Source organism: Myotis nattereri (genome assembly GCF_964212035.1).
Source record: "Myotis nattereri genome assembly, chromosome: 10".
Taxonomy (NCBI): Eukaryota; Metazoa; Chordata; class Mammalia; order Chiroptera; family Vespertilionidae; genus Myotis; species Myotis nattereri.
In genome coordinates this window covers 79,748,712-79,774,993 of record NC_138085.1, presented here as the reverse complement: position 1 = coordinate 79,774,993, position 26,282 = coordinate 79,748,712, and the positions used below count along the sequence as shown (strand labels likewise).

Sequence of the window (26,282 nt, the reverse complement as noted above, 5' to 3'; positions counted from 1 at the left end):
TGTGCAAGGGAATGTATTAGAGTATGGGAAGAAAATATTAGAACTTCTATTTACAACTTTTCTTTAAAAAGAAATAAAAACCGGCTCCAATAACACTTAATAACTGATGTTACTCATGTACAGATGCACAAAGATGGACAGCAAGAGCGAAGACCATGTTAGTTCAAGAGAAACGGGACCAGAGAAGTTACAGCCTGTTTGCCAGACTACAGGAGAGGAGGCTGCCCATAGGGGCTGCAAGTGAGTCTACCTACCACAGAGTGCAGCGCTCCGACCCCTTTCTGTGGGAGAGGACAAGCCCCAGACAGAAGACTTGTGTGCCATCCGCACCTGCGCAGAAGGAAGTGGTGGACACAAGGACTGTGAAATAGGATCAAGTGTTTCCTATGCAACTCAGCCTGCACTGAGAGAGGCCACACACTCCACCCTCGAAGGCCTGCATGATCCCGCTCCATGGTCAGTGGGGAAGGCAGTCTGGGCCCTATGAATCCTTGGAATTAATGATCCGAGGTTCCTTGCTTTATATCATTTCCTTTGTTTGTGTGAGACTTAGTAAAAGCAAATAGAAGAATAATTATATTACCTAGAATCGCAATGGTATCAGCAGACGTAGCGGAGAGGGTCGGAAGGTGTTGCCTTGGGAGGCATGGAGCCAGGAACTTGTATATCATCATGGTGCCTATAGCAGATGTGTGGTGCTGAGGGCTTTTTAGTTACCCATAGTCTACTGCTATGAAAAGTGAAAACGTTTTAAATTAAAAGTGCGTGTTCCCATTGGGGTCTGTCTTGGTGACCTGCATATGCCGCTGCCAGAAACACAGTTCCCACACCTGATAACAGGCTTCTAACGAAGAAGCGTTTGATTTCACTCCAGAGTCCGAGAGACGCAGCATCAAGCCCAGGCCTGCCACCGCACACCGTGGCGAATGGTTTTCATTCCTAGAACACGTGCTGGCTGGCACCGTGGGAGCGTCTACCTAGGAAGTTAGATGCTGAAACGTGAGCCCATGGATCTAGAGCTGGGGTGTGATCCTCCAGACACATTTAGTTCATAAATGATATTGTGAGGGAAGCTTGGCTGACATTTCACTAAGTAAAACAGGACATGTGTGCAAGTGTCCAGAACTTTGTCAGGCTCAGAGTTGATGTTCAAAACACTTTATAGCGATTATTAATTGAGTACCAACCTGAGGCTCTGAATAATACGCACTGCGGGGCCCTTGGCCAACCTGCCCTTTAGCCAAGTCACAACCCACACGTGGGTACTCGGGGTCCCCGTCGAATCTCCGTTCCTTTGTGATGTGTGAAAGCGGATTCAAGAGCTCGACTTCTCCGGTGCTAACATCAGGCACTGAGAAAATAAACCAGGTGTGGCAGCCAGAGGCCGTGAGGGCAGTGGCCACAGAGCTGCAGAGACGCGGTGTGTGAGCACTGGGTGCTCCTCGGTATTGGAAAGGGGCTCGCTTCTTGGGTTCTTCAGACCTGCTGGCATGACGTTCCGCTCTCCATGGACATGGACGGGGTGTCCACCCAGCAAGGGCTCAAGGAAATCTTCTGAGAGGCGGCCCTCTGCTGAGGTGCCATAACAAAATACCTTCGACTCAGAGATAAACAATAGATTCATGTTTCACAGCTCGGGAGGCCAGAACGTCGAAGGTCAAGGTGCTGATAGTTTCAGTTTCTGGTAAGACCCCTCTTCCCGGCCGGCAGATCGTCTTCTTGCTGCACCCCACCCGGCCTTTCCGAGTGTGCATGGAGCCAAAGAGAGCTGGGGTTTCTTCTTCTCCTTCCCAGGGCACCTGCCCTGTCCCATTAGGATTCCACCCTGAGGACCTCATTAAACTGATCACCTCCTCGCAAGCACCATCTCCCCATACAGACACATCAGGGTCTGGGGCTTTTAACATGAATTTGGGGGTGACAAACGTCCAGTCCATGGCAAAGGGCATCCACAGGAACCCTGGCAACCCCCACCTTATGTGGGAGCAGCACTCTACAGCTCACAGAGCACACTCACCCCCTACTGTCAGGTGAACCCCTCGGCAGAAGAGAAGCAGTAAACAGATTATTGTGTCACATTTGCAGATGAAAGTCTCGAGAATTTTTTTTTTTTTTATGTAATTAAACCAGCCACCTTCAGGAACTTCTTCACTTAATGCATATACACATTGGATTTTTTATGAGAATAGAAAAATATCACATGAAATATGTATGTTACACTCATGTTACCCATCAAGCAAAGGAGAATGGGGAATGTTGAGTAATCATTTCCTCCTTCTCTCATTAGTTCTCTCTCATTTTTTTTTCTCTCTTTCCCATCCGATACTAATAAGACCCAATTTTCAATGCAATGCTCCGTAAATGAGCCACAAGACAGGAAGTTGTGCCCCTTTGTAATATATGACCTCCTGTAGTCGATGTGGCCGCGGAGGTCAGGGTAAAGAACTCCCCCCGCCCCACGACCACCACCCAGCACCACACGCGCTGTGGGCTACACAGCCTGCTCATAATAGCTCTGCACTGCCACCATCCAGAAACGGACTAATTTCTGAACCATGGCTCCTGCATTTTCACTACCCATTGGCTTACAAATTAGACAGCAGGTCTTCACACAGGCCCTGCCCGCCCAAGCTCTAATTTCCCCCAAGAAACGTCTCTCTCTCATACTCAGCCACTTAAAATCTGCCGGACTCCACAGAATGAATGAAAAATCCCTGCCACTTAGGTAATAGGTTTCATCCCCAACGTCACAGTAAGAATGAACAGGTGATAATGGTTTAACAGCATACTCCCAGCATCAAAGAGGGGCCAAAGTGTTTCTCCCCAGCCCTGGCTGCTGCTTTCATCATCTCACCTCCTCCCTGTGCCCAGCCCAGCAGTTAATGACCTGCAATAAATCCAGGAAGCTGAGACTTGAGAGCTACCGAGGTCCCGCTAGAAAGCAGATCTGTGTGTTCCTTGAGAGGTGGTATCCAGGTTACCCGGCCCAGCAAGGATTCCTCGATATTAAGGCTGTTCTTCTTGGAAGGCCCACAGCTCTACCGTCTCCCACGGGACTTGTCTTTTCCCTTTAAACCAGTGGTTCTCAACCTTCCGGCCCTCTAAATACAGTTCCTCATGTTGTGACCCAACCATAAAATTATTTCCGTTGCTACTTCATCACTGTCATGTTGCTACTGTTATGAATCGTCATGTAAATACCTGATATGCAGGATGGTCTTAGGCGACCCCTGTGAAAGGGTCGTTCGACCGCCAAAGGGGTCGCGACACACAGGTTGAGAACCGCTGCTTTAAACACCCGCACCTGCCTTTTCATCTAACCCTCCCAGATGGCTGGCCCTTTAAAGTGCAAGGGCCGGGTGATTGGAGGAAGGTGATCACATGAAGTATTGAAGGGACCCGCCCACGCTGGCCACGTGGTTCCCCTAAGACCGTGTTCACCCCGTTCAAGTCACGTGCTGGGGCTGCAGCAGGCCCTTGGCACCTGGAGCCTCTCCCTGCCACACCCCCCACCACAGGTGCTCACAAGCCAGGGTCAGGGATTCCAGAAGGTTCTCCTAAGGCCACTAAGGTTTCTCGGGCACCTTTAAAATTGCAATTTCCCACTCGGCTAAATCCTCTCCTCACGGATGGGTCTATGTGACATAACACAGCCTCCTGAGGGTCACATAACTCCTGAGGGGGTCTCCAGCCCTCCTGGGACGGTGGGGGTCGGGGGGCGAGCTGCCCGCTCTCCCCAGCGGCCCTGCCCAACGCCTAAGGCGACTCCCCAGGGCGTACAGGCGCACAGACCCCAGCCCCAGCCCCAGCCCCAGCATCAGAAAAGGTCATAAAACGGAATTTTTCTCCACTTCTCTGCTCAAAACCTGACCTGAACTTCACTGATGCTCAATACTGCCTTTATCCCTTTTCATGTGCCTATTCCCCTCTCGCAGCAGAAACATGAATGTGTTTGTAGGGCCGAGACCTGCCACAGAACCCACGCACCATGATACTTTCCCGGAGCCTGGCACATTTGAAATTCCACAGCACATTTGCCCCTCCCCTCCCCTTCACGCAGAAATCCCGGGACACTCACGCTCAAGGCATCGCGCCAGGCGGTGTCTCATCTGAGAAGCTGGGAGTCTGCGAAGAGATGAGAAACGCGTGCTCCCACACCAGGCTGCTTCCTGGGTGACAGAAAACACTGGCCCCGTCCACCAGGGCGAGGAGAGAAGGCAGCAAAGGCAGGCCCCTCCCGATCGGGAGGCGGAGGTGCAATGAGCATGAGCAAGGGCTTCCACCTGAGGCCTGCGGTGCACAAAATGCGCAGATCCTGCGCCACCTGACAGAATCTCCCACGTTTATGGAGAGGCCTTGGCGGGTTCAGCACGTCCCCCGTCAGATGGTCCCGGCAGCACCTTCCTCTCTGAAGGCTGAGTCCTGAGCCGGCTCTGCTGTGGGAACCGCGGGCAGAGCCCACATCCAGGGCGGGGAGGGCGAGGACCCTCCGATTGCCCAGGGCAGCTGCAGGGCCAACCGGCATCTCGTCCTGCCATGGAAACCAGACAACCAGGTAGGTCGGGCGCCTGTCACTACGTGAGCCAGCTCAGCAGCGACGGGGTTGAGTCACATAGGAGCTTTTTTCAGTACTGCCGGCAGCACGGGAGAGCAGCAGGTCACCCACAAAATCCTGTTCTCCCCTCCTCGCCAGCTGGCTGCTTATATACACGCGGGAGGAGAGCGCTACACCCAGCTGCGAGCTGCCCGTGTAACGCGGAAAGGGGCGGGAGCGTGTGCCGTCCGGCCTCCAGGAGCTCGGTGCCGATAACAAGGAGGCTCATCTTCTAAGCCAGTGGTTCCCAGCCTTCTGGCCCTTTAAATACAGTTCCTCATGCTGTGACCCAACCATAAAATTATTTTCGTTGCTACTTCATAACTGTCATGTTGCTACTGTTATGAATCATAATGTAAATATCTGATATGCAGGATGGTCTTAGGCGACCCCTGTGAAAGGGTCGTTCCACTGCCAAAGGGGTCGCGACCCACAGGTTGAGAACCGCTGTTCTATGATGTTACAAACAGCTTGGCCCGTGCCTGGGACTGGGGAGTGGTCAGCGTTCCCACTGCAAACTCCCGTAAGGGGGGTGGGGGTCAGGGTCAGTCAAAGCACATCCTGACCTTGGTCCACTTTTAAAATGTATTTTCTCCTTGAAGCGCATCCTCCAGTTTCCCTGGTCTGTGAGAAGACGTCTTATCTATAGTTAGTAAGTGGCCGCGCCAGCACGGCCAAGGGTGATCCTGAGTGGGGGGGTGAAAGGATTGAGAAAAGACAGACAAGAGAATGAAATCTGGGTCTCGGTGGGACGCTGCTCCCTGATGAGGAGACAGCGCCCACAAGCCGTGTCTTTATTTTATAGCAGATGCCACGAGGCAAAGAAGGGGCGTGACCAAGTTGACTACAGCATTCTCGTGAGTTTCAACCCTACTCAACTACATGCACCTGAACTCTAGCACAAGGCACGTGGGGCCACGTGTTCCGACCATAGGTTCATGCTTACAACTACAGCTGTTGGCTGTAACGGTGCCAGGAGGGCTCTGCCCTTCAGCTGGGACTTGCACGTGGGCCACGAGAGGACTCTGCCCTCTCATCAGTCCGAGGCTTGAACCTGTCCAAACACTGTAGCCATGCCCCATTAGTAAGGTGGATCGTTCTTAGGCAGCACTGGCTCTGTTCTTATTGCGTGCCCTTCCCCACGACCCCTATGACCTCCTCCAGCATACACACACAAAAGTCACCATACAAAGCGTTACACGATCACATCTGGCTGGGGAGGTCGGGGCGCTTCGTGGAGGAGATAGACCTGAACTAGAAGAGGGCCTAGAAAGGAAACCGTCGTCGCTGGCTGTGCAAAGGCACTGGGGCAGGAAGCAGTAGGGGCGTAGGGGCTCAGGGAGCTCACTGCTCCAGGAGCCAGGGGCAGAGCAGGAAACCAACATGGAAATGTCAAGGGAGAGGCCTTGAGTGCCGCTCTGAGGCAGAGCTCTCGGTGCCGCTGGGCTTTGTCTGGAAGTGAGAGTGGGTGGCTGGCCAGGAGACACGTGCAGAAATCCGGGGCCCATGATGCTGTAGTGGCTTTTGGAATCAGGAGGAGCGGATTAGAAGGAGGCCGTGGCGATAGAAGGACAGGGCCCAGGGAATCATGGGAACCCAGTTCACAGGACACAGGAGCAGGAGCTGGGGGGCCGTGCCTCCCTGGGTACACACACCGCGTCTCTGTCTGCACAGGTGAGGCCTCAGCGCCATCAGCAACGCAAGGCGCTTCTCCATTTGTATTTCTCGTCCAGCTTCCCCTGTGAGGCCTCATTATTCAAACCTCAGTTAATCCCGCAAGAGCACTTGCATGAGAAGCTGTTTAATTACCTCCTTTCCACTCCCTAGTGGTGCGTGGCCTTGGTTGGCTTATTGATCACTCAACCACCAGCTTCTCCCCGGGAGCCGGGCCTGGGCAGCTCAGGAAGCTCTGCAGGAGCCGATTCCCAGGCCACGAGCTCACCTTCTGTGCAGGCGGCTTCACGGGGGAGAATGGGGCTCAGGCCGTCGTCCTTAGGAAGGCTTCCGAGTCTCCCATCTCCACCCGTGTCCACGGCCAGTGCCAACGACCGTGCCAGCATCTCGCACCCCTTCTGCTTGCCGGGCACCAGGTTCCCTCCAGGCCTGTGCCCCAGCCATCACTCCCCATCCAAGCCACCAGCACGCTGCCCACCCTGTGCCACTCAAAGCCCTCCCCTGATCTTGCCCAGCCAAGCCCTCCCTTCTCTACAGCACCTGTGGCTTTTTGAGGCCCTGGCGTCATCCTCCAGCTGACACTCGGCAAGGGGAACAGTCCCTGAGCCACCTAGCCTGCAGGTCCCACCAAGCAGCCTGCCCTGGCGTGCCCACTACACTGTCACTTACGAGGACCCCGGGAACAGTGAGGGCGGGAGACAGGGCGGAGGCACTGACACAGGGATGAATCTCTCTGGGAGCCCCTGCTGCCCCCAGGTCCCAGTCAAAGCCCCAAAAGGAGAAGCAAAGGGCAGTAAACTTGCTGAGGCTGCTGCTCCCATGAACACACACAAACAGGAACGCATGCTCTCCCCTTCTTGAGCCAGCATCTGACATCAGGGGGTCTGAAGGTGGGCTCCTTCCAAGGGCTCCAGAAGTGGGTGCTTCCTGCCTCTTCAGCTTCTGGGGGCTCCTGGCCACATCCCTTCAATCTTCATGCGGGCCCGCCTCCATCCTCGCATAATCATCTGCCCCCGCCCCCCTGTTCAACTGCCCACTTCAGGCTGTGCCTACTTCCTACTGATCACAAGAACCACCCCCGGTTCAGATGTTCACTTCCGGCTGTGCCCACTTCTGACTTACCAGCTTCCCTGCTTCCCTGTTCCCATGCCCACTTCCGGCTGTGCCCACTTCTGATTGACCAGCTTCCCTGCTTCCCTGTTCACATGTCCACTTCCAGGGTCCCAACCTCCCTCCCAGGACCCATACCTCCATCAGGGGCTCAGACCTACATCAGGGTCCCCGACCTTCGCGCTGGGGCCCACATGTCGAACCCAATATCCAGTGTGTATTTTGGGGTGCAGACCTACACAGTAGCCCAGACCACCATTCCATGCATGGGTGAGGCCTCGGTGCCATCAGCAAAGCAAGGCACTTCTCCATTTGCATTCCATGACACAGAGGTCCAGGCCCTGACGCAGAAATCCACCAGGAGCCAGAACTCCCTACAATGCACAGGTCTCCATCCCAGGACCCATAACCTCATCCGGGAATCAGACCTACATCAGGGTCCCAGACCTTCATGCCAGGGCCTAGAAGGCCACACTGGGGTCCAGACCTCGAATAAAGCATCCAGTCCAGTAATGGGGGCATAAACTACATTCATAGTTCAGACCACCATTCCTTGTCCCAGAGACCCAGCCCAAGAGCCAAACCTCCTCTCAGGGCCATGAATCCCTCTGGGGCCCAAACCTCCCTCCCAGACCTATACCTCCATCCGGGACTCAGACCTACATCCGGGTCCCCAGACCTTCATGCCAGGGCCCAGAAGTCCATCCAGGGGTCTAGACCTCGAACCCAGTAACTAGTTCTTTATTGGTGTCCAGACTCCCATAGTAGTTTATACAAACATTCCATGATCCACAGGTGCTACTGCTGACCCTGTTCACCCCTCCGGGGCCCAGATGTGCCCAGACCTTCATCAGAATTTCAAACCTACATCCGGGTCCCAGACCTTCAAGCCCTGAAGCCCATCCATGCAGCCCTAGGGGTCAGCAGATCTCTGAGGTAAGACCTTTGCTCTAATTGGTGCCCTTCCTTAGAATCAACTTCCCACGGCATTTTGAAATGGAATTTTTGGACTGGAACCCGCACTCTTTGTCCACTGGAATCGAAGAATGAATTCACAGACAGAGAGCAGTATAGCAAAAGTGGGATTTGTTGAAGAACATGTACAGACTCCCAAGTGGGTAGAGGGAAAGAGTCCCACAGAATGGACTCCCAGGTGGGGAGTGGGAAAGGGTCCCACTGAGTTCCTTTTTCCTATGGCTTAAAAAGGCTGCAGATCCTCGTGCCAGACTGGTTACTATAGTAACTCCTGAGCTCAAAGGTACCTCACACGGGACTTGTGAGGTTCTTCCCCCCCCCCTCCCCCTCATTCCCTCCTTCCTTATTGTTTTCCTATTCCCTTTGGGCTTTCTTCTTCTCCTTCTGGATGAAGGGCTTCCTTCTCCTTATTTTCAAATATAGACCTTTTGCTGTTCCCAGCTCCCTCATTCTATGGACATGTACCTGTTGCAGCTTCCCTATTCTATGGAAATATACCTTCTGCTGCTCTGCTCTTCCTTAATGGTCCCCTTAATTTCTAAAATTTCCTAAGACCTGTCTTTTTCACCCCCCAAAAAATCCGTTTCAATTCTGCCTCCCGCATGGAAGCTGAGGGCAAAGTCACCTCACATCAGCCCCTTCTTTCCCACAGGCCCGGCCCAGGACCAAGCGGTCATGAGAGACCCATCTCAAGTCCAATCAGCAGGGCCCAGGACCCGTAGGAGGCTTTGCTGAATCTGTTCGCTGGAGAAGATTCCCCCCATGGTGTAGAGTGAAGAATGAAAATTCACCAGAAGCAGAAACCTCAGTCTCCCCCCTCTGAACCAGACAGACAGGCCCCCGCAGGCCAGGCCCCGTGCGCCCTGGCTCCAGGCCTCGCCTTCACTCAGCACCCATTCCAAGCACCTCCCCCGCCTCTGCTTCCGTGTCCACCCACCTCAGCACCACCCAGATCTCCCCTCCCAGGGGTCTCCTGACACTAACCAGGCCCCCGGCTGAACTGGCTAAGAAGCAGAAGTGTCCTTTGCTCCATCAGGAGGGAAATATCTGACTATTCGTAGGAAGCTGCATCAAGCCCATTTTTTTTACCCTGGAGGCAAGGGTTGGTCTGCAGGTGTCACTCGGGTGAGCCAGAGCACAGCCATGAGCACGAGGGGGAGGGGCAGGACAGGGGGGCAGTGGAAGGGAGGAAGGGATCGGATGGAACAGGCCCAGGCCCACCTTCGCTGCCTCCATGGGGGTGAGCCTGTTTGTCATTGAACCTGTCCTCACCTGTCTCTTCAGCTGTAAAATGGGGATAACAGCATTCACCTCACAACTGTTTTGGGAACCCAAGGCTGGGAAGTGCTGGAAGGAAGAGGAGTATGAACAATCCCACTGCCAGCGCCGAGCTCAGCCACTCTGCCTCCAGGGAGTGGGCACCCTGCCCGAGGGAGGCCCACAGAGGGTCAGGACCTGCTGCCCCCCCTCACCCTCCGCCAGCAAGGTCACCCCGTAAGCTGAGGGCCTGAGCAACAGCACTGATCCTGGTGACCTCCATCCTTCGGGGGTCCCTGGGACCAGGAGTCCTGCACAGCAATTACCCTTTGCTGGTAAACTCTCCGCCCCCTGGGCCCGCAGCACCACGATGAACTGACAGTGAGGAGCTGATAAGCCTGGGGCACAGAGGAGCAGGCTGCATCCCGTTGCCATGGCAACTCCTGCAGGTGCTCCTGAAAGGAAGCACAAGGCCAGGGGCTGGGGTTGCTTTTCTCCCCCTTTCAGAGAGTCTGTAAGTGAGAAAGGTCGCAGGGCGAGCGAGGCAGCCTCATGCCAGCAGCAGGCACCTCGGCTCCTGCTAGCAAGTGGCGGAGCTGGGGCTGGGGCCAGTCTGCTCCTTCCGCTGCACCCGGTGGACATTGAACTTGGGGAGATTGTGTCTCCTGCACAGAGCTCCCACCCCTGGGCTCTCAGATACCTGCTCCCTGACACTATCTAAAGGAGATCTCAATTGGGGCCACTGCTGGGCCCAGCCCCCCACTCCTCTCCTGTTCCGTTAGTAACAGGGCCGGCCTCCCTGCGGCGCTGCCCAGCTCAGGTGCACTGGGGCGTTCTGGCAACCGAAGTGCCCACCTGAGGGAAATTGGGGAGTCACCTGAGGACCTGAGAGACCACACCCTGGCCCCACTTGTGCAGCTGGTCCCCTCTAGTGATCTACCTTTTCCACAGCTTTTCCGGATTTCGTCCAGCCAGGGCCCACATCCCGACACGCCCTCCCACCTCCAGGCCCCCCATACACCCCTCCTCCCCCCAAATCTGCGCCTCACCATGGAGAGTGTGCAGGAAACACGTACGGAGAAAGCCAAGAAAGTACAGTTGCCCAGAGTCATAAACTGCCAGACCGGTCTCAATCCCAGATCCCTCATCCAGCCCAGGGTTTTCTCTGAACCGCATGGCTGATCAAGTCAACAATCCATCAGCTGCGAGAAGGTTACCTAGGGCGGCGTGCAGATTCCAATCTGCCCTTCCTGGCTGCTTACACACCGGGCTGACCCCCCTGTAGAACCCCGCCAGGGCCACCTGGATCCCACGCCCTAACACTGTTGAGGGGGCTGGTCTCTGAATCTGCTTCTTGTGCCGAGAGGCCCCTCCCAGCCCCGGGGAGGGACACTCAGGCCCCAGGAGTCCACAGCAGCACGATGTCCGCGTTGCTCTTCACTTTACTAGTGAGCAGCTGATGCACGTCCTCATCGCAGGCTCACAGCTGAGAGCGGGCTCCACAGCTCACAGGTCTGCGGTGTCAGTCCCAGTCCCAGCACCCAGGCTCCTGGGGCCGTGGGAAGCCTGCCGGTGGAGGCAGCCAGCTCACAGAGCCTCAGTCAAGAGCCCGCTCTCTTCCTTTCGTGCCCTGCGCGCCAGCGGCCTGCGCTCCCGGTTTCTCGTTCTTCCGTGGATGGGTTTGCAGTTACTAGGAAGAGACCCTGAATCCCAGCTGTGCGCTGGAGCTGGAGAGAAACGCAGCCCCTTCCCAGAGCAGGGCAGCCCCGCTCGGGAACGCTCCCCGAAACATCGCGCAGAGTGGGTTTTCTTTCCAAAAAGACCCAGTTTTCCAGGAGAGGCGGGGAGGTAACACCCCGCAGGGCTGGTGCTTTCAGACCTGGGAGCCACCTTGACCCCAGCTCTAAATTTACCTGCAAGTTCAACAAGCCATGGGCCTTTCATTTCTCTTTTGATTGCTCCCTGCCTTTCTCAGTGGCCCCTGCCCCTCCCTGGGGCCCGGGAGAGAGCTGCATTGCCCTGCATGAGTCTCCCTAGACCTGCCCAGAATGGGGCTGGAATGGGAAGGGCCGGGTGTAGGTCCCTTCACGCTCCTTGTCTGCTTCTGAACGAAAGGAAAGTGGACACATGGCCAGCGAGTGATGAGAGTCAATGACATAAATCCGGGCCCCCCCTGACTGGCTGTGAGGGCCCCGCCCCGATAGTCTGACTCAATGGGCCAGGGCTGGGGTGGGGACTTGGCTTCAGTAGGACAAATGCTTGGGCGATTCCACACGCAGCCCAGATTGTTAACCCCTGCTCCCGGTGACCTTCAAATGGGGACGTGAACATGTTCGAAGTCCTTGACACGACCTCGTGTTAGCGAGCCAGGTGCCGCCACGACAGGAACTGTCTACAGGGAGTGTTGACCTGGGGGGAAGCTGGAGTGTCGGGGAAGCTGGAATGCAGGTGCCTGGGTTTCCTGCAGGGCGTGGGGAGCTGGGGCAGGTCAGTAGGAGGCTCGTGAACACAGAGACGGCAGTGCCGCCGCTGTGAAGGCTGGCACATCGAGGAGCCCACGGTCTGCAAGGGTCAAAGGGCATTTCAGAGCCGCCCCCTTCTGCCGTGAAGCTATCTGTTCACAGGACGGGCGGGATGGGAAATACTGCAGTGTCTCCAGGAAGTTCATCCCGGTTTCTCGGCAGAGGGACCTGCGGAGCCGCACGTGGCCAGCGGTGAGGCTCCGGGCCAGGCCGCCTGACTCGCACTGGGGACCGCGGCCCGCTGGCTCTGTGTCCCTGCAGCTTACTTCTCTCTCCGCCTGCTGTCCCTCTAAGGCAGCGGTTCTCAGCCTGTGGGTTGCGACCCCTATGGGAGTCGAATGACCCTTTCACAGGGGTCGCCTAAGACCATCGGAAAACACATATATAATTACATATTGTTTTTGTGATTAATCACTATGCTTTAATTATGTTCAATTTGTCACAATGAAAATACATCCTGCATATCAGATATTTATATTATGATTCATCACAGTAGCAACATTACAGTTACGAAGTAGCAATGAAAATAATTTTATGGTTGGGGGTCACCACAACATGAGGAACTGTATTGAAGGGTCGCGGCATTAGGAAGGTTGAGAACCACTGCTCTAAGGTTATCATGAGGATTGAATGAGTTAACGTGTTTGAAGCTTGGGGTGTATATTTGGGGGGACTTTCTTTAGCTGAAGCCCAGGACCACCAACAGAGTGCATTCCCTTGGCAGAGTGGGGTTCCAGTGGGGCACAGAGTGGACTGGGCTGCCCCACTTACGCATGAGGGCCAGGGCCAGGGCGGAGCGTGGCTCACCGGAGGGTCTCATAGGGAGCTTCCGAGGGGCCTGGTGCCCATCGTCACTGCGCCTGCTCTCCTCCCAGCTGCTGCCCGGGCTGCTGCGGGTTTGGATGTGATGTGAGGCCCTGGGGGGAGTAGGCCCAGTGCTTCCAGCTGAGCCTCCACCTCCAGCACAGGCTCCCACAGCCGGGCTTTGGGGTCACACCCCTCAATGTTTGCTATGCACACCCTCGCCGTGATCACCATGTGTCATCAGTGGCCCCACATGCCTCTCCTGCCCTGACAAGTGTGCATGTGGCTGTCAGCCCGCCCGCTGGCTGCAGAGCTTTCACACACGTGCGGACTTGCCAGCCTTCTCGCGATGCTAAGTGTGGAGACGCCTGGGTGCCGGCCCTCAGTGCTGGTACTGACCTTCCAGCTGTGGCCTGAAAGTCACCACTCACAACCTGTCACTCTACGGGGGAGGGGTGCCTGCTACGTACCTGACAGACAGAGCCTCCGACACCCCCTCCCCTCGTCCTTGGCAACCCCGGGAGGTAGAGAACATGCCCTGTTTTCTACGGGACAGAGGAAGGTCCAGAGAGGTGGGCACGGGGCCCAGAGTCGCCTCCCTACGCTGAGACCTGCATCAGGCCCACCCACCGCCTGCGTCCCAGCACCTGCTCCACCACCAGCCTCTCCACCTCCCTCCCTTTCTCACGCCACCTGCCCACAGGCAGCCGTCAGGACGCGGCCCTGGAGGCTTCACCTGAATTCTGTTCAGAAAGGCAGTTCCAACAGCAGGAATAGGAGTGAGTCTCTTGGTCAACAAGAACGTCTGTACAAGTGGCAGGCTGCTCAGCATGGATCTTTATTTCCTACTTGCGGGACCCCCAGAACCATTAGCAGGGGCAGGTGCTGCCTCCGGGCCAGCACTGGCTCTGGGTGCTCGGGTCCGCTGGGAGGGAAACCGGAGACTGACTGCGTGGGCCTGGGCCGCGTCACACCCAGTGCCGGCTCGCGCCCAGGGCTGTGCTGAAAGTCCTCAAGGCCCGATGCGTGCCCCTGGCGGCCAGCAGGAGTGACCCCGCTTCGGCCTCGTGGCCGGCCTCCCGCAGGTCCCGGGCCAGCCCCTCGGCGTCCCAGCGCCCTGGCTGAGGGCTGGCCAGGAGGTGCTGGACGATGCGCGGGTAGAAGGGAGTGGAGAGGCAGGGCACCAGCAGCTTGGCGTCCAGGAGCAGGGAGAGAAGTTCCTGGTCACAGTTGGAGTCATTCACCTTCAAGAAATAAGACAGGCGGGAGTGAGGCTGGCCTGATCACCCTCCCAGGAGCCCCACCCTCAGCGCGCTGTGCGAGGCCCGCCCTCTCGCGTTAGCCCTTAGCACCCCTCTCTCCTGGGGACAGTCCGCTCCCAGGGCGCGTGGAGGGCACTAGCCTCTGCTCTGTCACTGCCAGTGTCACAGGCTGGGAGACGGCGTGTAAGGGCTCTGCTCAGCGCCGGGTGAGGCCCGGAGTCAGGACCTGAGTGACGTCGTCCTGACTCCCTGCCAGCGTTCCACAGCCACTCCCCAGTTCCCTGAGGGTCTCCCCCGTTGCCATGCTCTATCCCCATCGACTGGGTCTACTCCCCCGAACAGGCCCTCAGAGAAGTTCCTTCCAGAAGAAACCTTTCTCCTCTGCTGAGAAAATACACCCTCAGCATCCACTTACCTTCCCCAAATGTTTCACGGCCCTTTCACTGCGCTCTGTGCGGTCCCCCGGCCCTGGCTATCTCCTCAGTCTGTGAACGGTCTCCCATGGCTCTGACACTCAGCTTACCTTTTCCTATTTTCGATTGCTGTCCATATTACTGCAGGAATCACGTCAATACTAACGCACGCTGAGACCCAGACTCCCTGACATGTGGTGTCATAACAGCCACGACAGGCTTTCTTCCTGTCACTGCACCCTCAGGGCGCTGCTGTAGGGACCTCGGACACATGTGGCCTTTCAGAACCAATCAAGTGACGGTATAGCCGCCGTACCCTCCTGGGCACAGTGTGCCCGTCCTGCTGGCTCCTGAGACGCGGAGGTCCGCGGTGCCCACTGCACGTGAGAATTAGAACAAAGGAAGTTCTGAGAGTGAGCCGCTGCCCATCTTCCTGTAAGTCACCTGGTGCCCCTCAAAACCCAGCGCAAATGTCAGCTCCAGGGAACCTTCGAGGTGGCATTTCCTCTAAATCCCTGGCTAAGCTGCTCCCGCCTTCCCCATCCTCCTGGGCACCGACTGTCTGCCTCTTCGTGTCTGTCCTGGAAACCTGTCTGTCTCCTGGCCGGGCTGAGGTTTTATCTTATTGTCCTGTCTCAGCAGCAGTTCCCGCCACTGATCAAATAACTGAATTCGAGTGAGAGGCGTGTGGTCTGGTGAAAAGACGGGCTTTCAGGTTAGAGACCCATTTCCGATCCGGGTTGCTCTGCTGTGTGACCTTGTCAGGGACAACCTCTCTGGGCTCCAGTTCCCACACCTGAAATGCAGCCCGCCTATCGGGCTGAGATCACCTGCACTTTCCAAGTGCCCGACCCAGTGCTTACAGAGGTCAAGCTCAATACATGGTCAAGTTAAAACAGTCAAACCAACCCAAAATCAAGCATTTCGAGAAGAGGAGGGGGCTTATAGAGATCATAAAGTGAGCAGAATGCTTGCCACCTGTCTCCATCGGTGATTTTTCGTGTGTGTCGCGATTCATTTTTGAGAATAAATGAAACTTTGCAGATCTTGGGAAAGAAATCTATTAAAGCACAAAGCACTACTGTCTTCCAAGCCATTAAAATGGTATCCGCTTAATTCCTGTTTCAACAAAAGGTAATGAACTTTCTCTGAATTAAAGTCTTTGAGTTTATGGATCTCTAAGAAGCTAAGAGTCATTACAGTAATGAGGTAAGCTCAGGTTCCAGGACCTCATTTCAAAGACTTCAAAGATCATTTAAACTTATTTCACTGTTGACTTTAGGGAAGGCTATTTGTCCTGTTAGGTTTGCTATTACTAATAAAGCTGTTAAGTGTAGCAACAATAGAGGCAGAAAAACACAAGGGCCACCCAAGTGAATAGCTGGAAAAAGAAAAATGTCTGTGGGTAGTTTTAGTAATTTCTATTTATTTGAATGATAGTCAGTCCCCCTCCTGGCGTGGGACTTAATAATATTTCTCTTCTGAAACCCAAACTGGGACCAATCCTCTGGCTTCCAGCCCAACGACAGGAGGGCTGTGACTGTAACCAGATCTGCCACTTCGGGGCCTGAGTGTGGCCGGCCCCACACTCTGTCCTGTCACCTTCCTACTTCGCCTAATCCCTTGAGGCCCTATGTCAATCCTCCCCTGAGATAATCCCTCGACACGCAGGATGGGTGTTGTATTTCACCTTTCCCAACACCCGGCCCATTCCTCGCCCCTGAGCACAGTGCCAGGCTGTGCACCTGAGGCCGGCACGTTTACACACAGTAGGTAATTCTCGATAATGATAACACACGGCTATGTTACTGGTTTATGTATTTCCTAAACCAGCGGTTTTCAACCCGTGTGCTGCCGAAATTTTAGTAATTCGTTTCTATGTGCCAGGAGATGAAAAAGGTTGAAAATCACGGTCTTATGCTATACTTTTCATCATTATTGTAGAGTGTAGTTTCTACTTATTACAAAAAAAGTTTGCTATAAACAGTGTGCCCCACTATGCGGGCAGCAGCCTCACGCATCTCGTTTCCACGTCTCTCGGCTGTACCATTTCCTCTCGTGCTGTTTTATAAACAGTGTGGCCTAAGCGGGCAGTGTCTGCAAGGCCTACAGTCATGCACATGGTGTCCTGGGCCTCTGCCCTCACTCACCACTCACCCACTGACTCACCCATGGTTTGGGGGTCTGTGTGCACCCCAGCTCCAGGCTTCTCCTCCCTTCTCTGTCCTCCAACACTTGTTAGAAAAAGCACGCAATCACACGGACACACATAACACTCACCCAAACACGTGACACACAGTCATATACAGTACTTCAAACTGATCACTCACATGAAGGAATGATCTCCCTACAGAGTGTTTCAGTAGGAATCACACCACGTGAATTCGTTAAAACGCAGCCCTGAGCTACCTAGTTCTAAAGTGTAAAATGTAAAAAGGGAGGTGAAAGTTTCTTCCTTAATCACAAGACAGCAGCCTCGAGGGAGAGGGTGCAGGCCCTGGCTGCAGTCCACCCCTCCTCAGCCCAGACGGCCAGGCTGCCAGAGGACAGGGGGCTGCGAGTCCGATGGTGCCAGTGAACATGACCGTGGCCGCTCTCCTACCTTAATTAGGAGACACACACACACGGACGGAAAACCGACCGGAGGCCAGGAGCCCCCAACCTGAGTGTCCCGTGCCCAGGACATTTCCTGAAGGGCCAACAGGGCTTCTTAAGAGAAACAGCTTCGCTGTTTGGATTTACAGTCTCCGCACCTAAACACAGAGGCTGGTTTGTAAATGTTTGTAAAATACTAGTAGACGAATACCTGCTTCCTAGACAAACAGAAAGAGTGAGCGGCTGTGGTCAGGGAATACCACGGACAGAGCAATCGTGGCGAATCCCGGTCAGTGCTGGCCGCACCGACTCATGTCCTGGAAGCAGAGTAATGTCAAGCCGGCGGGCGTACCTCGGCGACGGCGGCCACGTGCTCCAGGGCCACGGCGTGAAGGCGGGCGTCCGGGCTCTCCAGCAGCAGCTTAAGGGATGGCAGCAGCAGGGTCCGGCTCCGCAGCAGCGCGCTCAGCTCCTCCACGCACTGCAAGCACAGGGGACACGCTGACTCCGTGCTGGGACCTGCCTCGCCCCCTGCACAGGACACTGTCAGCAGCCGTCTGAGCCTCAGATCTTCCCCCACAGCATCGCTTTCATGGCTGCACAGTGTCCCACCAGGTGGACGTGGGACTGTCACTTACTTCCCTGAATTCTCAGAGCCCTCGTTTCTTCATAAGGACAATGAGGTAATGTGTCTACTTTGCAGTGTGTGTGTGTGTGTGTGTGTGTGTGTGTGTGTGTGTGTGTGTGAAAGAGAGAGAGAGAGAGAGAGAGAGAGAGAGAGAGAGAGAGAGAGAAAGGGAGGGAGAGAATGGGTGTTAATAACAACATACAACGCTCAGCATATACTAGAAGCTTAACAAACAATAAAAACTATTGTCCATTGTTAATACTATCAAGTATCCAGTATCCTCCACTGCAACAAAGGAAATCAGCAAGTTAAATGTTTAAAAACCTGTCTATAACCCCAATGTCAAGGTGAACTGGAAACCTGATACTTAAGATATTTCATCTTCATGAAAACTCAAAAGGTATTGGGACCCGCAGATGGACCTGTGTGTCCTCAGCTCTTCCTCACACTGGCCGGCCGGCCTCGGAGAGGCTTTCATAGAAGACAACAAACACAACTCCTCACCACAAAAGGAGGAAAGAAGAGAGAAGGAAGAGGCAAGCCCCGCCCCGCTGCCTTAGGCTGCCCGCATCCTGACTTTAGCTGCACGTGGTCAAGTTCCTAAGACATTTCCATTTGCAATAATGCTCCTTCCTTTGTAACAATTTTAAATCACATCTGAGCACATTTAGTGATCAATAAAAACAGCACAAACATTTGCACAGTTCCTTTCATCTTGGCATTTGGAAAAAAACCCATAAATGTACCCCATTGTAAGACAGGAACTGAGGCAGCACAGGGAAAATGAAGGCAAGTCACAGTGACAACGAAACTCCTATGATAATAATTACCTTTCATCTCATCAAATTGGAAGAGACAAGTGATAATGACCTACTTACAAAAGAGGTTCAATCCCGTGCCTTTCTCCACTGCACCCCCCAGGAGGTTGTGGACTTGGGGGAGGGGGGAGTCAGGGGCTCTGGGGGAGGCAGTGAACAGCAGCCTCTGTCACTCCTCACAGCAGAGAAACAGGGTCCCAAACTAGGTTTCCCAACCTCGAACCGGCAGCACTGACTCCAGGCACCTGGGCATCTGATCCTGATCCAGCCGTGCCTGACCTCAGCTCATGTTATGGCAAAGGTGAGCCCTGTGTTACTTATGCCGTACCTGCCCCGGGGGCGGGGGAGGATGTAATAAGCTGTGTGGAGACCCTACTCTGTGCTGTGTGTGAACTCCTGCCACGGGGACACAGGTGACACAGCCGTGGTCCCCACCTCTAGGCGCTCACTATAGCAGGGCCGGTCACAGGTAAGCAAGTAGCGACCCCACGGGAGCAAAGGGAGTTACCTTTGGTGCTGGTGCTTTAAATTTTTCACAGGAGAATTCTGTCATTCTGGTGGTTGACAGACTTCTTTAAATATTTTAAAATCCAATCAAAAAACACTTAGCCAGTCCCTCATTCTGTAAACAATTCATTAAATGTGCATTCAGAATGGGAATCTTTTCCTTGAGTGATTACAATGAAGATTCAGACAACTCTATTTACAATTTTATTTTCAAGTTTCTCTCCTATGTGGTAGCAACTCAAAACCCAATTAATCAACTTAGTGCCACTGTCCAGATGCTGCTGAAGACACAGCCTGCTCAGACTACACACCCCCGAGGTCGGGTCCACTGCGGGGAGCTGTCATTAACATGTGCTCATTTTAGAAAGCACAGATACATGTATGTCTACATATGACACTAACACCTCTGTGACAGCCACACCAGGGGTCACATAGAGAACGAAGGTCAAATGGAGGGGCTGCGTGTGTTAGCGTGTTTACAGAGAATAAACACGGGGGTGTGCGATCTCATTACCATGCTGTGGGAAATATGGAAAAGCCCGGGCGGCGGGGACCTGCCCCACCTGGAGGACTGCCAAGTTCACACCGAGCTCCAGCCGGCCTGCTCCCACACGGCACCCTGTGAGTGCCATGGCGCCTTGGAACGTACACTGAGGGAGACACACAGGGTCCAGAGGGACTGGAAGCGGGCTCTGCCCTGGGACTGGGAACGGAAGGCCGTGTCGGAGCTCAGGGGAGCAGGGAGGAAGGCCCTCCAGCGTCCTTTCAGCACTGTGTGTCCTCGTGTGACCTGCTACTGACGGGGCCCTCGACCTTCCGACACCCTGAGCTCATGTCCCTCCCGAGCAGCAGCGGACACTGCCCGCGGCAGAGTGCGGGGAAGAGGCAGGCGCCCGCAGGGGAGCCACTCACCTGGGCAGGGAGCATCTGCCTGGTGTTGTACAGGGAGCGGCACATCTTCAGAACTTCCTCGCCCAGCGCCTCCCTGCTCTCCGACGTACACCTGGCCAGCATCGCCGCAGCCAGCCTCACCCAAGGGTTATCCGTGACGCTGGCTCTACGGGAGAAGAGGCAAGGCCCCGGAAATGACTGAGCTGGGACAACTGTGCTAAAAAACCCACTTTCCAAGTGGAATGCTTGTGACGAACTGCACTCATGACCCAGAGGACACGGCCCCTCGGGCTGTCCTTCAGGGGGACAGACAGCTCACGGAGGAGGCGCTCACAGTGGCATCGCCAGCCCCCGGCACCTGACTTACTGCCTGGTGGCCTCGGAGAAGTGACTTTAACAGCCCAAGCCTGGACGGATGGTTCTGGGGAAGCCACCGACCTTTCTGGGCCTGAGTTTTCCCAATTTAGTGTCTGCCCTGTGACGGTGCTTTGCCTAATGAAGGATCGTTTGCAACCGTGAAGTGTCACTCATAATAGCAGGCCCATCGAACTATTCACTACCCAAACGGGCTTTTCTTAATCATGTGATCATGACTATGATCAGGACTGACCCTGGGGTGGGGCAGGACTAATGACAGGAGGGCAGGCACAGCAGAGATCAGTGTGGGGCACAGACAGGGGAAGCCACACGCAAGCCATAGGGAGATCCCGCTTCGAGCTCCACCCGGTTCTCTTATTCTGGACATAAACACACACAGTTTGCCTTTTGTTCCCCTTCTCTGGCTGCCACGCCCCGTGCTGCATAAACACACCACGACTTACAGGTCCAGGGACACGGCCCGGGAGCAGGGCACCGATTTTACTGACAACACTGGGCAGGAACTTCACTACTGACTGTCTGTTGTCTCACCAGCACAGCTCTGGATTCTAGACACGGAGCGCCTAATGGGGGCCTTGACGGATTTTACTCCTTGCCCCTGAGAAAAACGTCAAGTGCAAGGACAACGTGGAGACACACACGAGCAGCCTCTGTCTCAGCTCAAACTCAGCTGTGTCTCAGGGACCACTGCTCGCGTCACAGCACATACAAGGCCCTGGAGTGTGGCTGACGGGAGTCTCCCTACACGCACGGACGAGACCCTGCTTCCTCTCTCAGAGTCTGAACCGGGGCCCTGGGTTTGCCCACCAGGCTGCCCGCTGCACAAAGGGCAGCCCCACAGGACAACACAGCTGCCTCACAACAGTGGCCAAGATGCTCTTCCACCAGCTGGTGTGATGCACTGAGACACTGAATTTCCCCTAAGTACAAATCCCTTTCACTTCCCAGGCAGCCTTCTGCTGGGGCTCACACTGTACAGCTGAAGGTGGACGCACTGAATTAGCAGCCAGATGGTTCGGATCGAGCACTTTTCTGAGTTTTTAATTTGATTGAGCTGACTGGCAACATCAATCACTGTCACACCCCTCCCTCCTCCGCCTTCCCTCTCCCCCACCCTCTTCTTTGTTCCGGTTCCAGTGGAAGTGCTGGAAGTGCCAGGTCACACTCGGATGGTCTGGGAGGAAGCGCTCTGAGAGCCTGTCTGGAAAGGACCGGGGCTGGGAGGAGGGTGAGCAGATAGGCAGTGAGCTCTGACTCCATGGGTTGCGTAACGGAGGATGCAGAACACAGGTCAGCAAATTACTCATTTCCTTCCATGTGCGACTATAAAAAACACACCTTTGAAAATTAAGATATTTTACATGAAATGTTTTACACGCAATACATGTTTTCAGTGAAGCCGCTTTGTGTCTGAGGGTGGGCGAGGGCCTGGAAAGAGCCTCGTTCTAAAGCGAGAGGAACCATGACACAGGTCACTAACCTCCCAGAGGGGCCACGCTCTGCACTTAGGCTGACTGAGAGCCCTTTGAAGGGCTGAAGCAATCTGCACTCAACACTGGTTTTCTGAACAGAAAAGCTGGCTGGCAATCTGACTCGTGGTCCCATGTCTGCTTCCCATCCTCACCACCTGGGACTCGTCCAGAAGCAGACGCCTGGCCCAGCAGAGACCCGGGCTCAGCAAGCCCGGCCCGGCCTGTCCCTACAAGCACCAGCCCGGAGGCGGCTGCGCCCAGACAGCTGGGAAGCAGAGGGAAACGCTGTCCCGACGCGGCCAGGAGGAAGGCGGAGGTGCTCTGATAGAGCCCGTGCTTGGCCTCACCCGCGAGGTGCGAACCGTGCTCGGAGCTCCGAGCCCGCGTGCCGTCCCCAAGGCGCACGGCAGAGACGAGAAAGGCCGTTTCCCACGGGGCGTCAGGACAGCCGGGCACACAGTGGGTAATACTGCAATAAGGTGTATGGGGGCGGGTGGGGCTGGGAACATTGGGGAGACCACTGTGTAAAGTCTATGACTGTCTCACACTGTGCTCTACACCTGAGCTAACGCAGAACAATACTGAATGTCAACTGTAATTGAAAACCACAAAACAAAACAACTCCCTCTGCAGAAATCCCTCACAGCCCACCCTGGGTTAGAGAGCCTTTTCCAGATGTTCTCTGGGGCCCTACATGCCCACAGATGGCTTCTCAGGAAAACCTGCTTCACGGCTGTGGGTGCAGATGCGGGCGCCTGGGGCCTTGCACCTGTGCGCGTGGGAGCACAGGCGAGTCCCGGGCTGGCAGGCGGCGGGAACAGAGGCCCACGCGCTCCGGGTTTTGCCGACGAGGGGCAGCAGGTCATGACAGACAGCATATGTGCGCAGAGGAAACTGGCCATGCCTTCCACGGGATTCCGTGGCTGCCGGCACAAGGGCGGGGTGGCCGCTCCAGGCAGCCATGAGGGCGGCTGCCAGCCCAGTGTGACGTATTGGAAACCGCAAGGGCTGTGAAGGTGGCCAGTGGCTGTGAGAGCTCTGCCTCTCACGTATCAACCACGGGAGGCCTGAAGTTATATAACTTAACTTCCGAGCTTCAATTTCCGCATCTACAAAACGAGCTCCCATCACCTTCCTGTGCAGAACTGCACGTAACACTGTGTGATCTCAGTGAACGGGAATGATCCGTTTACTCCACGTGGATTCTCAATTAGCATCGGGAGCCACGCCCACGGAGAGTCAAAGATTTCCTGGTTGAAAGAGAACAGCTGGCACAAAACTACTTTGCTGACATCATAAACCAGAGGCTATGGTCAAGTGCTGTCTGGTACTTCTGAATAAAATATTTGGGTTTAGGGGCAAGACGAATCTTGTCTGCTCTCTCACTGGCTCCTTTGAAGGCACTGGCTCTTTAAGACAAAAGGAAGGGAGAAGCCGCGGGTCTGGACCACTTACGCGCTCTCCGGGCTCCCGGGCGGCCAGGCCTGCAAGAGCAGCGCCAGGTGCTGGAACTCGACCTCCCGGCAGCTGGACTCCAGGAGCTCCGCGAAGAGGGCGCCGCGGTTCTCTTCGCTGTCCACGTCGGCCACGGCCACCTGGAGGTTGAAATACACATTCAAACTGGTGGCAGAGGCTGAGGAATTGGTTTATAGAAGAATTCACATTTGATGATTTTGACTCAACACTCTTGAAAATTTTTGCCATTCAACAACATCCTACCTCCCATCTCCACCAAAAGCCTGCAAAAGCCCGACGCCTTTCCAACTTCAAACCTTCAAGTTAAAAGTCGTTTAGAACAAACCACAGGGTGGGTTTTAACGCTCTTTACCAAAATCAATGCAAACAAGTAGATTTCCACAGGACTGGCTTCTCGGCGTCTCATCTATGTTATGTTAAAATACTGAATTGCTTTAAGAGTTTACTCAAAATTAGCCCGTTGTTTTTACTTTAAATGATCCTTCATGCATTTCTACTCTGCATTTCAGCATTATTACTGCTAAGCGCTCACGTTGTCCCAAAAATTTCCCTAATTTGAAATTACGGATTTTACTAACGTGCATTTGTCATATACTTTTGCGACAAACCAAAATCAAGTAAAATACCCTTTACTCCCATCTCCATTTCTAACATAAAAGAAGTCTCAGCCAAAAAGAATGCGAGTGGTTCCTCTCTTTGAAGAGCTGGTGACATTTCACTCACACTGAGACAGCCCTAAAGCAAGTCGCAGCCCTCTCAGCTCTGTGGACAAAAGTGTTTGCGAGGCCCAGCCCGCGGGTTGTTTTCAACATAAAAGAGGCCCAAGGCTGGTTCTCGTGTTCCCTAGCCTCTCTTGACATAGGGTGTCTGGAACGGGGTAACGTAGACTCACACGATACCTTGAAAGAGAATGAATGGTTACCTATATATTTGCTAAACTGTCTACATTAATGTGCGTTTCCAAAACATCTAATTCAATGGTCATTCTGGCTCTGACCCCCAAGAAGCCATCTGAAGAGGTTGTGCCATGGACTCTGCACTTGCCCGGAAGTCGGTAAGTGCTATGAAACCACTGGTGATCGCTTTGGGAAGTGCTGCTCCCAGGGGCCAGCCGGGTCCTTCAGGGCCTGACCCACAGCCCCTGCCACTCTCCGGTGGAATAGTCACTCGGAGCATCTGACTGTTCTTTAAACAACTTTATAACCTGGGAAGTCAGTGGATCCTCAGAGGAGTTCAGTATTATTTGCCTCACTTTACAGACGACAGGCTTGTCTGTCCTAGCATGTGGCTAGCAGGGGGCACGGCCAAAAACTATAAATAAAGAGCCAGGGCCATCACATCTGAAACAACCAGACAACCGAACAGGCTGAGTGGGGTGACCAGGCCAGCAGGGGGGTTAGTGAGGGATGACCAAACGACTGAGCAGCAGGCTGTGTGGGGCGACCAGGCTAGTGGGGGGTGGGGGGGCAGGTAGGGGCAACAAGGCCAGCAGAGGGGGGCAGTTGGGGGCGACCAGGCCAGCAGGGGGGGCAGTAAGGGGCAGCCAGGCTGGCAGGCAGGTGAGCAGTTAGGAGCCAGCGGTCCTGGGTTGGAGGGGTCCTGGATTGGAGAGGGTGCAGGCTGGGCTGAGAGGACCCCCCATCCCACCGTGCACGAATTTCATGTACTGGGCTTCTAATATAACTATAAGCAGGTCAGGATGTTCTGAATCGAGAAGACTTAGTAAGCTAAACACACTTCAAATGTTTGTTGTTGTTAATCCTCATCCAGAGGATATTTTTTCATTGATTTTTTTCAGAGGAGTGAAGGGGGGGGGGGAGGGAGGGAGGGAGGGAGGGAGGGAGGGAGGGAGGGAGAGAGAGAGAGAGAGAGAGAGAGAAATTGATATGAGAGAGACACATCAATTGGTTGCCTCCCACCCAAAGCCTGACCAGGACAGGGGATCGATCCTGCAACCCTTTGGTGTGCACGTGGATACTCTAACCACAGCTCAGGCCAGGGAAAGCTTTAACTCACTTAAATTGGTGGTGTAACTGGGCATTTTGCCTCAATTTCTTGCCTGTTTACGAAGACATGTGTGTGTGTCTGTTTATCTCAAACCCAAGCCATCCATCTGTTGTGACCAGACCTCAGCATCTTCACTGGTCCCAGGCCTCGGCCCCTCAGGTGCTCTGCACTCATCTCACACACACTTCTGCCTCTGGGGCTCAGCTCTGCTTCCTCTGCCCCCACATTCTGTCTCCAGGCAGCTGTGGGCTGTAAGGCTCACCCCTCCCTTCCTTCAGATTTCTCCAGCGTCACCTTATCACTGCAAAACTGCCCCCTAAAGCGCATTCCCCGCCCCTTATCTCTCTCCCTCACCTGCTTCATTTCCTTCTTAGCATTTAAAACTACATGTTAGATGTTTATGTGCTTCCTCCCTTTATTCTTCATTAGAAGGGAAGCTCCTTCAAAACAGAGGCTTTTACTTGTTCACTGGTTTATCCCCACTTCTGAAACTAATAATTGACAGACAGTAAATCTTACTGAGTGAAGGAACTAGTGAACGGGTACACAAGTGAATGAATAGAAACCACCATTTATAAAATGTTTTAGGACAGAATATCAAATATTCACAGAGTTGCCATAAGTTTTGGCTGTTCTATTACTATTACTATTATTATTATTATTATTATTATTATTATAAAGATGGACATAAGATTTAAAAAGGAGATGCCGCCAAGGAGGAATCGCTGAGCGACCCGGAGGTGGCACGCTCCTTGACTCTGTGTCAACCTCAGGTGCCTCGCTGAGCCCTGTGATTTCAGCAATGCCCTCCCCTCCTTGCATCTCACTTCCCATATCTGAAAAGTGAGCCCCCAAATCCCTGAAGTCTCAGAGTGAAGTGCCCACAGGTCTGCGGCTGG

The 26,282-nt window shown here is 54.4% G+C and overlaps 1 protein-coding gene across 1 annotated transcript in view; it reads right to left on the bottom strand.

The window, feature by feature from the left end:
* Nucleotides 1-12,534: 12,534 nt before the first annotated feature.
* The window catches only part of NBAS (NBAS subunit of NRZ tethering complex), a gene marked incomplete at its 5' end in the record, with an annotated part of 205,602 nt that continues 191,854 nt past the window's right edge, over nt 12,535-26,282 (bottom strand). The window contains 4 exons of the mRNA XM_081100575.1: nt 12,535-14,180; nt 17,559-17,687; nt 20,072-20,216; nt 23,356-23,495. Coding sequence (XP_080956701.1) covers nt 13,905-14,180; nt 17,559-17,687; nt 20,072-20,216; nt 23,356-23,495 — 690 coding nt within the window. The 3' untranslated portion in view covers nt 12,535-13,904. The remainder of the gene's footprint in view (nt 14,181-17,558; nt 17,688-20,071; nt 20,217-23,355; nt 23,496-26,282) is intronic.